Source organism: Hippoglossus hippoglossus, chromosome 8 (genome assembly GCF_009819705.1).
Source record: "Hippoglossus hippoglossus isolate fHipHip1 chromosome 8, fHipHip1.pri, whole genome shotgun sequence".
NCBI classification, from domain to species: domain Eukaryota; kingdom Metazoa; phylum Chordata; class Actinopteri; order Pleuronectiformes; family Pleuronectidae; genus Hippoglossus; species Hippoglossus hippoglossus.
Genome location: NC_047158.1, coordinates 2,541,209 through 2,556,543, shown reverse-complemented (window position 1 = coordinate 2,556,543; position 15,335 = coordinate 2,541,209). Strand labels below are relative to the sequence as shown.

Here is a 15,335-nt window from a genome sequence, read left to right as displayed (position 1 = left end):
ACACTTTCCCCCAGAATGAATTATTTCCTCTTTCCTCTTAGTTCCTATTTGTTAAACACTGCTGAGGCCATTTGTTTTATGTGAGACATTTTAAGGATTTAAAATCCTTTAATAAAAGTAAATAATGGGACTGAAGGACAACCTCAAAACATAATGCCTCTGGCTGTCACCCGTCCAAAGGCATAAAAACGTCTTTGTTTGTGAGCAGCTGATATTTATGTATGTATGTTATAACATTAGTGTTCATTATTCAGAGTGATTATTAGAATATAAGATTCATAAACTCTAAACATGGACACCATCACCATTTGACCCTCCACCCAAAAAAGAGAAAAATCATTACATTTGAATCACACAGAAAAGTTTTTATTAATTTATTCTGTTGTTACTTTTTACAGGAGCAACAATAAAACAAGAATTTTCTCCTCTAAACAGTTATTGGACAGTAGGGGGCGTTAATGCTCACACGCACACACGGACACAGTTCCACTTTGTGATTAGTAGCACAATCTCATATATATATTCTATTTCAATAATACATTATGTATAAACATGTTGCAATGAGTGAGATGTGACACAGTGACAAGAGACAGAGAGAGCTTGTATTGTGGTCGGTGATGGTCATTGTTTGGGGTAAGGACTGAGGTGTGAGGGGTCAGAGGCACGCGTCGGCCCCCCCAGGTGCAGTGTGGGACACGCACTCAGAGGGAATGCCAGATGAGGAGGGTGGGGGTGGGGAGGCAGGTGGAGTCACCACATGTAGGTATCATCATATCTGTGAAAAGACACAAAAAGGAGCAAATGTGACGGCTTCTATAAATTCACTTTCAGATATTCTGCTCTCAAATTTAAAGCCACTGCAGATGAACGTCTGTCAGGTCTATAATGCAAAATATGTCTTGATATCAAAGAGATGAATTGATTAAATAGAGAATATGTTTATTACAGCTCGCATGGCTGCTTCAGCTTGTGTGTGTTCTGGGTCTTTACCTTGATCTCTGGTCTCTGTTACTGTCGGCACCAAACAGGAGCTCTGCGACCATATCCTCCTGAGCTGAGCGCTTTCCATACCTGTGACACAGATTCTTTTTAAATTGTAACTTCCATCAAACACTGAAAAGTCAAACTGAATGATTTTCAGGAAATCACACCTGGTTTGATACTATTTATGGTTAATAATTACTAACTAAAAACAAATATTAATATAAAAGAATTACTTTCAATAATTTTTATTGTTGAGTCTGCCAATCCTGCCCTGAATTCGGATTCCAATGTTCACTCTCCCACACACATAGCGGAGGTGCACTAACTTACTGCTAATGCTAACCTATCACATATGATGGCTTTTATTATGGCCAAAGACTGGATATAGAGATGGGACGGTTCCCCAAAAGTGAAGCCAAATCATCCTGATTGACCCCTGGTGGCTGTTTGCAGTATAACTCATAAACCTAGCCTCCTCCATTATGGCAGATGGGACATGGTCCAAACAAAAAGGTTAATGTACAAATACATTTTTGCCAAAGATGTATTCTGTCATTTTAGGTAGTTCTTACAACATTGATGCTTTTTCAAGTGTTCATACTTTCAATTTTTGGTTTTTGTTCCAAATATGGCGTGAAACATCATGATTGACAGTTAAGACAGAGTTGCATTTGGTCGAGTGCATGTATCAGCAGTATGTAGTTCTATAGTGGCTCAACACCATAATATAACATTTACATAATCAAAATCAATCAACATGTGAAATCAGAACGTCTTATTACAGGAATGGGTCTCTGATTGAGACGGATGACAGCTGTTCCTTAAATCTTGACCCTGCTTCCATCACTGGTCTCAGTTTTAGTGTTCATCCTGACTGAAAGTAGCACAGAGCTATATTCTGAAACTTATTGTCTTTCTTTCGGTCCATTGCTACACTGTCCTCTTCCCTCTGTCTGCCTGCCGTGCCTGTAAATTGCTTCACTTGTTGCCTCCCTTTGCTCCTAATGCTTTGCTTTCACAGTCAGACTCAGGTCTAATGCCAGTGTGTGTGAACAAGTGTCATTACCAAGTCTGCATGAGTCTTTATTCTTTTTCTCTTAATGGGGAAACCAGGGGCTCCAAGAGAGTCGCAATTGTAAAATCACAGAACCGTTCAATAGAAAGTTTACATGGTTGTGTGTGTGTGTGTGTGTGTTCATGAAACCGTGATACTCAACACAGCCCTGCAGCTCCTTAGGTTTCCCATCATCCACCTGTTCCACTTCCCCTTACGACCCCAGCACCCAATCTTATGCTTTGTTACACACACAGGAAGATGTGTGTGTTTGTGTGTTTTGCTCAGTGGGAAAGCAATCAAGTAGCTCACATGCTCTGTTTCACGCAGCTGTCACACAGTGAAACACATCAGGATGTAAAATGTCTCCTCTTCCGATAATGGCCCGTCTGCACCCACATATCTCCCTAGTGGGTCCTGCTCTCATTCTCTCTACGCCTCACTGTTTTGTCTCTGTTGAGGTATATCTCCTCTGTTGGTCCACATCTTTTCCTGTCTGCTTGTCTCTGGTCCTTGCTCGATTTCTTTCTCAAATGCAGGAATCTTCCTTGTTTTAAGAAATACAAGCCCAGGTTGTGCCTCTCATCTATTCCCATTTGCAATGGAATCCAGCGAGGGGAGCATCTGCTCTTCTAAAGGTCATTTAGCAACATGTAGTCGCATTGTAAAACATGCGCAAAATAATACTGTGATGGTTTTAAAGGAAAATATAAAAAAATGAAAAGCAACATCAAAATAAAGTAAGTTTTTCCTCTGCCAAGTTGGTTGTCACACCTGTCAGTATGTCTGTTAGTTTGTTAGTTAGCAGGATCATGCATAAACTACTTAAAGGAGCACCACAAAACCTGGTAGAAGGATGTGGTATAGACCAGGGAAGAATCTTTGAATTTTTCTCAGAGAATAATTTATGGATCTTGATGAATACCTTCAGGCATGATGACTGATATGGGTGTTTGCAGTTTGGTGCAGATCCAAATAAAAATGTGAATCGAATGAATTTAAATGTGATTTCATAAGAGGACTGTTCGGCCACTCGACTGGGTGCTGGTAATGTAACAGAATATTTTTCATCAAGATGGTTGGAAGCATTTTTTTGCGAAACAATGGATGGATTTTGTTGTTGGTTTGTGAATGTGACACAAATGTAAACCTAAGAAGCCCAACTGGGGGCTATAGAAGCTCTAAAAGTCTTTTGTCATGTTTTTAATAATGTTTTTAATTTGGCATTTCGTGTTTTTGGTGAAGACACCAGTATATTTGCACAGTTACACAATGATATGAGCCACGAGTCACAATCGACCAAAGGCTCTCGCCTGCACAGATCCTCTATCTGTATGAGCAGTGTCTTCAGCTGACAGCCGCCACATTCCCCAGCCTTTTATTCAATCAACTGTTTATGTAACCATATACTCTTTATCATATATGATGTGTCTTCATTTTAACTCTCCAGTGAAACAGAGGAACGAAATTTACTTTCCATGGCATTTGGAGTCCTCTATAAACCACACACTTAAATATCAACAACCAATTTGACTTTCATGAATAAAAACTATAGGCTTATGAGCCAGGCTGGACCAAAACAATATGGCATGCCACATTTCCATAAGACAGATTTTTCTCCCTTATAGCAGCGAGCTTGTCTAAATGAATTTGGGAATACTTTCTTGGATGCATCTGTACCAATTTTATTGCTCTGGTCCTTTTGATTTGGAGGCCTGGAGGTTTTGGAGAGTGGCCAGTAATCAAATCTACGGAGCCGGTGTTGTGTGCTGGTGAAGGGTTAGGGCAGTGTAGGAGGGGGGAGGCATCACAGGTTGAGCTCCTGGCTAAAGTCAAAGAACTCGGTGGCTATAATGACTTGAATAAAGCAAAATAAAATGTGGATTAATGTGGAGGCAAAAAGCCAGATGCAAAATGGTTCCAATGCTAGAATAGGTTTGGGGAATGGTTCTTGAGATGGTTCATTTGGCACGCACGCACGCACGCACACACACACACACACACACACACACACACACACACACACACACACACACACACACACACACACACACTATCAAAACTTTCTTTATGAGGTCAGAAAATACAGAAATACAAGACTGAACAAAACCAGTGTATGTGTCACAAACACACACATATGTGTATTTACTGTACCTCTGCCTTGTGATCAGATTGATGTAGTGTCTCAGGGCGGTGTAGTACTTGGCCAGCTCTTCGGGCGCGGCGTCTTCACCGGGGTTCTCAGGTTTGGGTGGGTAGGCGTCCGCCAGCGTTCCCAGACACACCAGCACACACAGCACTACAGCCACCAGCACTGTCCACAGCTTCATCATTGCCATCTAAGACGGGGCAATAAGATGTGGGGAGTTATGGATGCTAAAGCTCCAACATTTTACATGTATCAAAAATGAACAAATCAGGTTGATCAATTTTGTTTTAAAAGAAACCCAAAGTCTTTTTTTCCATTGTATCATTGGTCAAAATGAGAAACCAAAGACAATGTGCTGTTAGAAATCGATATTTCCTCTTTCTTCTCTAAGGGTAAAATGTTTGGTGCATGTCGAACCCCCCCTGAGGGGCCTGACATGAAAAAACTGTGTGATTTGTTTAAGTGGGAAATGTTTCCCCTCAAGAAAGACCAGTAAACAGGTTTGTGAGGCAGCTTAACAAGTCAATACACACCATGGAAAGTAAAAACCTGAGGGCTGTCGATAGACTTATTGTCAGGCCCATCAGAGAGAGCGTTATTTAGATCTGGGGAAAAGATGGAGACAATGGATTGACTGAAGTGGAGGAAACTATTGCTATGAGTCATTATTCATAATATGCTGTTGGCAATACTTGGTATGTAGTTTCAGCAGCTGAATGAGGCTGTTATATGTTCTATAACCTCAAAGCTATTATTAGGATTATTATTAAAATGACTACTGCCACTAGCTTTTACTACTACTACTAATAATAATGGTATTCAGGGGTTGAATGTTTGTTGCCTGTATAAACTGATAACATCTGTTCACCAGCAGGGCCACAGTGGGTCGTGATTTCAGCCCTTCCTTGGGTAACGCGGTTGCTAAGGAGGTCATAGAGCAACAAAACCTCAAATGTACCCGGTGAAATATCAGCAAAAAGAGTATCCCATAATCCTTTGGTTATGTGCTTTTTGGCTTCTAATCAATGACAATAGGAACATACAGAACTCAGGTAACTAATGGCAACAGCAGACCAGGATTTCTCCCAGGTTTCCCACTGATCAACAATTAAACAGTTAAAAATAATATCAATCAATATTATTTATTTATTTTATTCTATGTGGTAAAATATACCAGATTATCTTTAAATATTATATTTAGTTACCTGTATATGCAACTAAAATACAAGAGTGATGTCATGACACTGTTAATCAGAGGTATAAATAATCAGGTTCCCTCCTTTTAGTTTCACCTTCCAACATGAAATGGAATCATAGCAATCAACCTGGTTTTCTACATTACATTGGTCATAAAATGAGATATGATCTTCAGGTCTAAGTCACAATAGGCAAACACAATGATTAAACATTTACATTGTTGGTGAATAAAGTTTAATCGTTGATTGAACCTCCTTTGCCTTTCTTTACAAGCTCTGCTTGTAGCTTCAAATCAAAGCAAATCAAACACAAGAAGTCTGGACAGTTTTTCCAGAAGAGCTGCCTCAGCTCAGCTCAGACAAATGATTACATGTTATTCCACAGGTTCTCCGCAGTGTTAAGCTCGGGGCCCTGACTCTAAAACTTGGATTTTCTTAGTTTACTTCAGAGTTTTGCTGGCTGACAGCACGGATAAAAACCTTGAGAATTCATCTTCCCCTCGATGAAGCATGACGCCCCCTCCACCATATTTCACCATCAGGTTGATGTTGTTATCTGGGGTGCCCTTCTTACGCTTGCAAACACTTCCCCCAGTCCAAGGTGGAGAGCAGCAGCTTCCTCCAAGACCTCATTGATCCCCTGTTATCTCACTCATCATTCTGCCCACTTCTTGAAGCCACCACACTAAATCATTTCAATTTGTTTGTCTGACTGAGGAATCATGAATATATAAACTCTCCAAGGTGAAGTTGTGACGCTTTTCAGTCATGCAAATCAACAAGTCTGAATCGTACATCTTCATCTCTGTCCCATGGCGTTATCAGGTCAGCAGATGCGTCAAACTCAAAATGTTTGAGGGATATTTGTTTTAATATAAATTCAAGTAGCTCTAACCTTCACCCCCAGTTCACATACTAGGTTCACATACCTTTTCCACTTTATGTTTTAATGACATATTGGATATAAGTACAATATTATAATTTTTAGCTATTAATTCAAATGTGTTCATATTGTAAAAGAAATACATCGATAAATTCAGGTTATTAATAACAAACTAATTACGGCTTTTCCAGGTTCACTGAATTAATGACCATTGTGGGTTTTTTCCCCACTGCTGCAAGTCATGCTTGATATGAACTAAAAAGGTTTCTCCTGCCCGTTCTCACTGGAAGTCAGTCTGGAAACGAACGTGTCAGCTCCTGTGTGTGGTGCAACAATGTTATATCTCTATACCCAGCATCACCACACCTTGAAGGTGCTCTTAAAAATACAAAAATACACAAATACAATCTAAAAGCTGGCTAAACGCTTTACATAAACCATGTGTGGTAATAGTGCTTTTGGTCATGTGGATTAATAAAAAAATAATTTTATTAATAGCACCTTACTTCTAGTTATGGAGCTAAAAAGCTGCCTCATCCATCAGATTATTTAATGAGTGAGTCTCCTGCAGTTTAGAGTGTCCTTGTTTCACAGCTCCGCTCACAGGAATGTGATGCAGTCAAAGGTAAATTAGCCTGATATAAACAGACAGGCTGCATTTTTATTATCTATGTGCAAAAGTTGAAGAATAAAAGCTTAGAGGGTTAATTCAACATTTTGACTTTCTGTGACATCAAGATCGTGTCTTTTAATTCAAAGGTTTTGCACACAGAAGTCCAAAATTATTAATTAAAGTATTGAATTTGCATGAATTTCCCGGCAAAACAATATGAAAAATGTTGAAAGAAATGACTCCAATAAAGTTTAACATCTGTTTGGGACTTAAATCACCTTTTATATTGATGTTTGCATAAAACAATTAAAACATCCTGAATTAAAAAACAATTGCCTATGCCATCAAGAAAAAGAAAGAAAAGAAAAATCTAAAGAAATAAATAAGCACTAAATGAATAAGAGTGTAAAGTGTGCAGACTTACTTTGAGTAGACTTTGGGGTTTGCAGGTTGCAGTTGGAGCCACAGGTGGTTTGTCACAGCAGCAGCAGAGGTCTGATTTTTCTCTTCTCTCTTCTCAGTCAGTTTTTACTCATGCTGCACATTGCGTTCAAACAGTGGTGTTTTATATTGTTCACCAGCACAGGAGAAAGGAGGGGTTATACCACAGGAGTAAGTGTGCGTGTGTGTGCGTGTGTGTGTGCGCGCGTGTGTGTGTGTGTGTTTGTGTGTGTGTTTGTGAGTGTGTGTGTGTGTGTGTGAGGGAAAAGGGTGGGTGAGGAGGAGGCCGAATGCGTCAGATGGTGATGGTGATGGAGACATTACTAACGCATTAAGTCCCTTGTGTTTGATGGAGTTAACAGATGACATTTGGGTCCATGACACTCAGAACCTGCATCATTGGAGAAAATAGAATCTTTACTTTGAATTTCATAACATCTTTTTCATTCTTCTTCCTCTGGAGAACCGTACACATACTGCACACCGTAATACAGCATTCCTCCAGCTCTGGCATGACCTTTGACCTTTTTATTCAGAAAGACAGATCAACATCACCATTAGAATACGAAACCAAAACAACTGAAGAGGATCATTTTTTGCTCCTGTTCTGTGTTTGTTCACATTTGCAGAGGTGGTTGAGTTTTTTGGGCAAAACTGTGGCACCAACCTATGCAGCAGTGTGACTAACGAGAATGTCACTTCTAGTTTACGACCAGTTTCACAATGAGTCCTTGTGAAGTCCAAGTGAAGCCATTTGCCATTTTGTCTTTATGAAACCCCAAATTTTAGCATTTGAACAAAACACATGAATTTTATTATGTGGAAGATTATTTTTTTTGTCATGCTCCAGATGAAAAACCGGCCTAGCTCCGGCCACTAGGTGGAGCTCCTGCCTTAATACAGCAATGGTGGCGGGACAGACAGACAGACAGACAGACAGACAATTAGAGGGACGGACAGACAGATTCCATTGGAAAGTAGGGGTGTTAGTGCCAGTCAGAGAGTGTGATGACGCAGTTTCTCAGCTCCCCAAAGCTTTGACGCACAAACACGTGTACTATGGTTTTACGCATCACATTGTTTCCATCCAGCCTGGCTTGACTATCCATCATCCTCCAATCAGCTCCTCTCCTTTGTGACCTTATGCTTTGCTACATTGACATCAGAGTTTTGCTACAAGTGTGTGTGTGAGTGATAGTTTGCTTTGGAGGCAGACTGTGGCTTCATGGCTCAAACTTAGTCTGCAACTCAAAACCAGATCTTTTTCCACCATGTCGGCTAATTGCTGCAGTTTTAATATCTAGTCTGTCATGTTTTCCTGTTCACGCTTCTCATGAACTGAGAGCATCATTTGAATTCGGTCACTTTCAGAATAAACTCTATATACCTCTGCGGTGGTGGGGCTCTGGGCGGAGGGGTGAAAATGAGGATGAGCTTGGCAGGTTGCTGTTAGGATGTCAAGCGGCGGAGCTCAGCTCTGTCAGCCTTCAAATCGGGTAACATCTTCTTTCAGACAGTCTCACACTGACTGAACAAATACACGTACATGTAGGCTCATTTCACAGAGGGCCTGTGCAAAATGTTCACACATGGCAGCAACATGCAGTATTCAAATTCTGATGTGGCATTGCGAAGCTATAGTAAATGTTTTTTTCTGCACAGCACAGACTCACACTCACTGGAGATGACTTTGTACTTTAAGTTAACAAATACTTTTTCTGTTTGAATCCAATAATATTTGTAATGGTGATATTTTGAAAGCATGGAAATTACCCAATCACTTAAGTCAATAAAAATCAATATAATGTTGACCTACATTCATCGGAATAACTAGTATCTGTTAAGAATGGTAAATGGTCTGTATTTATATGAGCTTTCTAGTCTTGATGACCACTCAAAGTGCTTTACAGTACAGTTTTTTGCCATTAAATTACGGCAATTAGTGGTTCAGTATCTTGCCCAAGGACACTTTGGCATGCACATGGGGAAGACTGGGATTGAACCGCCGACCATCCAGTTAGAGGACAACTGCTGTACTCCTCAGCCACAGCCCCCCCAAAGACATTGTGGTCCTAAATCCATGACTGACTTTTATGAAAGAGTAATTGTTAACATGAACAAAGTTGGACAGTTCTATTCAAACAATTTCTGTCTCTTCTGATCTTGTGATCAGTGGTGTCAGATGTAGCTCCAAGATCTAGCAGGATGGTTATAGAATATATGGATATATATGATATGGAATTGATGATTAAAGGTAAAACATCCCATAACATCTATGAAAGTCTTTGGATGGAAGTGATAATTTTTTTCTCTCATGGTTACAATTATATTTGTGAAGGAGCTCATTTCTACATAACTAATGTGTGCACATGTATTCTGCTTGTTACATACAAAGATGATCTGCTCAGGACCAAATTGAACCGGTTTCTTCTGCAGAGAAGTGTAGGAGTAGCAATCTACCAAGGTGCAAGCTCGCTTGGATTTAAAAGAGTAGATGGCCCTTAGTGATTGTTTATTGCATCAAAAACACCCCTATGATTGTACTTAAGAGACAAAGTAAGATCCCTCTGTAAAATGAAAAAGTGCAATCGATGCCACGTGTAACTGAGATCATCAGCAAAATAACTCTATTTACAACATTGATTAGAAGAAACAGTTTGTAACCATGCACCTACATCATGAGCTTGGATCCTTAAAATAGAGCCTCTAGTCCTTTTATATTGTCTTGTTCAATCTGACAGGAGACGAAGTATTTATATTGTTCACCAGCACATATACAAATATAAACCATATATATATATATATATATATATATAGAGTTTATATATGGTTTTATATCCTATCAGGACGTAATAAGAGAGAGAGGGCGAGGCATCACATATCAGAATAAACAATAAAATCTCATCAGTTACTCACAACTAATATGAATGTTTAATTTCATTCAACACGCAGCCCTTATTCATTAAGTTGCACGTAATCTTACTTAGTCTCGAGGCAATAATATAAAGCCTTGGTCTACACACAAGGTAGATGTGTTAAGCGAACATACTGGATGTAACAAAACACTGTTCCACTGAAAAATGCAATAAGATGCATGGAAAGTTGAAAATCTAATCATGTAAATGTAATTGTTCTGCTGGAATATGACACAGCCTTGGAATAAAAATAAATAATCAAATAACCATAAACAAATGATACCTACCAATTAGATGTTTGTACTGTATGTGTATGAAGTGAGGTAGCAGCTTTCAGGAGGGTAAATTATTAATGTTTGGCCAATGTACAAACTGCACAGATGTTAACTGGATACAATATACAAACCACATGCTCCTTTTCAGAAATGTATCTTTTCTCCACAGAACACGTTGCAAGCGAGCCAGATGTTATTATTCGTTCTTCGTCTTCTCCCCCTCTTCTCTCACACACACACACACACACACACACACACACACACACACACACACACACACACACACACACACACACACACACACACACACACACACACACACACACACACACACACACACACACAAGATATGTACAAGATGTGATTTACTTTCTACAATTACCTGAGTCTGAGAAATATAGAATTGTGTTTGATTTATTTGAATAATGCTTTTAAGCTGCCTGCAAACAAATAGGGTTTAAAACGTGAGGAAAAGGTGTAGCCAATTTTACTTTATATTTTCTCTTTTTCTTTTTTTAAAAACATCTCTTCATCCAACTTAATCTCTCTGTCACCAACTGTCTCTGTACACCCACAGAGTCAATAACAGGAGTGCAAACATATCAACTGTAGCTCACCGAGCAAACACAGGATCCAGCTCCCCTACTGTGTGTTTGTGTATGTATGTGTGTGTGTGTGTGTGTGTTTGTGTGTGCATGCTTGATGAAGAATGCATCTGTGTTTGGAAAAACCAGCACACCGTGGTTCCTTTCACAAATATTTTTACCCGTGATAATGCTTCGTTAAAAGGGCAATTACTGACTGTACAGTGTGTATGTACATTTAGCGTGTATGCGTGTGTGTGTGTACATATGTGTGTCACATGAATAGAGATCTGATTTCAGCATCAGACTAATTCAATGGAATCACCTCAATCAGTAACAATTGTAACATCTAAGATGAAAATGTAACTTTTTTAGCGATGTGTGAACTTGAGGGCAAAATTTATGCTCAACCAGAAGTTTTACAACTTTAAAAGGGAAACGATACAGAGACGTGAGGAACATATAAAAAAGAAGCTGTGTTCCACATGATCCTAATTAACCGAGTCATACAAATATGTATCAAGACTCTATCAAGGTACTATTACATATATACTATTATATAACAACTACGATTAAAATGGAATTGTCTTTTTCCAATATATGATACTGTTTGGCAAAATATTAAATGTTTTCTACTGCTGTATAACCAAGCGTTAGCTGGCTGCTAATCAATATTAATTAAAATCAATATTCTTTTTTATAATAACAATGTCTCATGTGTATTTGACAAATAATGATGTTTCCCCTCAGCTACAGAGAACTACACAATGTAGTCAGCTGATTGTTTTGGTTTTAAGTCCAACACCTCTTTTGATTCACTGTCCAGGCTGTTATTGCGTCATATTTATTGGAGCTGTTTTAAAAACTGAATGCAGGCTGCTTTTACTAATTACTAGACAGACTAAGTTAACCACCAGCTAAATAATGGACCAGGGAATTTAAAATGTATTTCCTTTGGGAGGTTGAGACCACAAACACAAACAAAAAAAGGGTGAATTAAAAATAAATGCGACTGTTGCTCTGTGTCTGCTGAATAAAGAGGTTATAAACCCTGTCTCCTCCATGTTAGTGAAGTTGAAGTGGTTAAGTTGAGAGTCAGCACCTCCAAGTCCGAGGCATGGTTGACCTATGCTTATACCCTCACTTATGGTCACGAGTTCTGGGTAGTAACGAACAAATGAAATGGTGAATACAAGTGGCCGAAATGAGTTTCCTCCATCGGGTGGCAGGGCTCAGCTTTAGAGATGGGGTGAGGAGTTAAGGCACATAGAGGGAGCTCAGGGAGAACGGCTGCTCCTTGACTTTGAAAGGGGACAGTTGAGGGGGCTCTGGCATCTAGTCCGGATGCCTGCATGGGCGCCTTCCTTTGGAGGTTTACCAGGAACGCCCAACGAAGAGGAAACCCTGGGGTAGAGCAGGAAACAGTGGCAGCTGGAAGCTGGGCAGAGGGATGTCTGGAATATCCTATGGCTGGCTATCTCCATGACCGGAGCCCAGAAAAGCAAAAGACAATGGATGGATGGATTAAGTCTTGGCAGTTGATCTCATAAATACATATTACTGACATGATTTCTTCCCAGGAGTCCTTGTGGTTTATTGTTTGCAAATCCAGGACCGCAGCTGCGGCCACATCATACATCATGAGTGCGGATCGTGAATCAGAGATCGTGATGGCGGATTGTGGATCGTGATCGTGTTGCCAGCTGTGTGTAGATAGTGGTGGTGGATCATGATCATGGTGGTGGATAATGATGATGGATTGTTGATCATGGTGGGAATCTGATTGTGGTGACAGCTAATCGTGGACTATGATTACAACAACACTGCTTGACATGCAATTCGCCTACTCACACACTCTACCATTACTGACAATAATTACTGAAATATTATTCATTTATCATTGCTGCTCCTTTCATTTCTATTAGACATTTTTAAAAACTTTAAACATTGACACACTTTTCCATTATGTCTCATGCCTAGACTATTGCAACTCCCTCCTGGCTGGTCTACCTGCTACTGCCATCCGACCTCTGCAGCTCATCCAGAATGCAGCAGCTCGACTGGTTTTTAACCTACCTAAATTCACTCACACTACTCCACTCCTCCGCTCCCTTCACTGGTTACCGGTGGCTGCCCGCATCCGTTTGAAAACATTAGTACTTGCGTACCGTGCTGCGAACGGATCGGGTCCAGTCTACATCCAGGACATGGTCAAACGTTACACCCCAGCCCGTTCACTCTGCTCTGCTTCGGCCAATCGGCTTGTTGCTCCTTCACTGCGAGCTAAACACTCATCAAAATCACGACTGTTTGCTGTCCTGGCTCCTAAATGGTGGAATGAGCTCCCCATTGACATCCGGACATCAGAAAGTTTACACATCTTCCGCCGCAAACTAAAAACACACCTCTTCCGACTATACCTTGAATAACATTTTTAAAACTAACAATTTAGTAGCACTTAAAATGGCACTTACTTATAGCACTTTGTAGTTTTGCTTTTTTGAAGAAATTGTACTTTCTCTATTCTTGTTGTTCTGGGTTTGTACCCTCATGGTTGAATGCACTTATTGTAAGTCGCTTTGGCTAAAAGCGTCAGCTAAATGAAATGTAATGTAATGTAATGTAATGTAATGTTACAAACTGTTTCTTCTCATCAATGTTGTAAATACTGTTATTTTGCTGATTTTCTCATTTACACACGGCATCTATTGCATTTGCACAGGGATCCCTCAGGGCTCTCTGAGGTTTCTATGTTTTTTCCCCCTGTTAATAGGGTTTTTTTGGTAGTTTTTCCTCACTCACTCTTGTCTCGCCCTATGAGACAAATTGTGATGTGTGAATGTGGGCTATAAGAAAATAGGAAATAGGAATGCTTCGTTGTTAAAAATACTGCACAATAATTTTAATTCCTGATTTCTTACTAAAAGTTCTTACCCGCTACCTGCATGAAATTTTCATATATCATATTACTCATTACACACATTTTGCAGTTTACTCAACCTGGTGCAGGACTGTGAAACCCATTTCTCTCTACTTGAAATAGTCAGTTACCAAAGTACATGACCTCCTTGGTCGATAGGGAAGTAAGATACTGAGTAAGTATCAGTGATGAATCTGTGTAAATTCAGAGTAGGCCTACCTGTCCCATCCTTTATCAGGATAACACCTTTTACATATTTTCCTCTGGTCTCTTTCTCTTATTACTGACTTTGGCAATTAAATTGTAATGACCTGATTTCAGTTGAGATATCAGTCTTGCTGTTGTAAAAGTTGGTGCGACCAGATGTATATTCTCACAGCAGAGGACGAGACAGCATGCAGTTCTTAGTGGGTCTGGATGCAGATTAAAGGTGACAGTTCTCTCTCTGTGCCACTCTCACTGCCCTAGGCTGTCTGTTGTGGCATCACCTGCTGCAGGTCAGCCCCATGACCCACACACACACACACACACACACACACACACACACACACACACACACACACACACACACACACACACACACACACACACACACACGGACACTGATGACATCAGAGAGTGTAAGCACTAACAGAACTGAACGGCTGGTCATCTAATTGCTTGCTTAGGCATTACTGTATCATCACTAATTAACTTGTAGGATGTGAATTGAATAATGTGTCTGTGTGAGTTTTCTCCTGCTTCCTCCCACAGTCCAAACATATGCAGCTCAGGTTAATTGGAGACTCTAAATCACCTATCATAGGTATGAATGTCAGTGTGAATATCTGCCCTGTGACAGACTGGTAACCTGTCCCTGCCCTGTGTCCAATATCAGCTGGGATTGACTCTAACCCCCCCTCAAAGGAAAAGCAGTATAGCTAATGGATGGATGGATGGACTGCAGCACCAATGCAGTGCAGGAGGAATACCTAATGACAGCTCACATAAGCCATACGATTGTCTCACGACAGTGGGAACAGCTCAAGTTACGTGGAAATGTATCCTTTCTAATGCTGATTCATGCCACCATCATATGTGGTCAAAAAGTCTTTTAGTATTTTCATCTTGTTTTCTACATTTGTCAATATGGACCTGTGAGAAAAATCATGTTGGTTTCTGGACTGGAACGTGACTGTTTTACACATACTTTTTTGTGTAGACTGCCGGCTTCTGAAATATATTATAATCATTATTAAAGTGAAAGAAAATGGACACATGTCACTACATGAGAGTTATTCGCAGCCATTAGTGGATAAATACTCAATGTGGCCCATGAACC

At 40.0% G+C, this 15,335-nt stretch overlaps 1 protein-coding gene across 1 annotated transcript; it reads right to left on the bottom strand.

Moving 5' to 3' along the window:
• Positions 1 to 347: 347 nt before the first annotated feature.
• pyya (peptide YYa) lies at positions 348 to 7,436 on the bottom strand. Its single transcript, XM_034594388.1, has 4 exons — positions 7,304 to 7,436; positions 4,193 to 4,377; positions 991 to 1,071; positions 348 to 775 (listed from the first exon to the last, which is right to left on the bottom strand). The coding sequence occupies exons 2-4, from the start codon at positions 4,375 to 4,377 to the stop codon at positions 751 to 753; spliced, it is 291 nt and encodes a 96-aa protein (XP_034450279.1). The 5' UTR covers positions 7,304 to 7,436; the 3' UTR covers positions 348 to 750.
• Between the last annotated feature and the right edge of the window lie 7,899 nt (positions 7,437 to 15,335).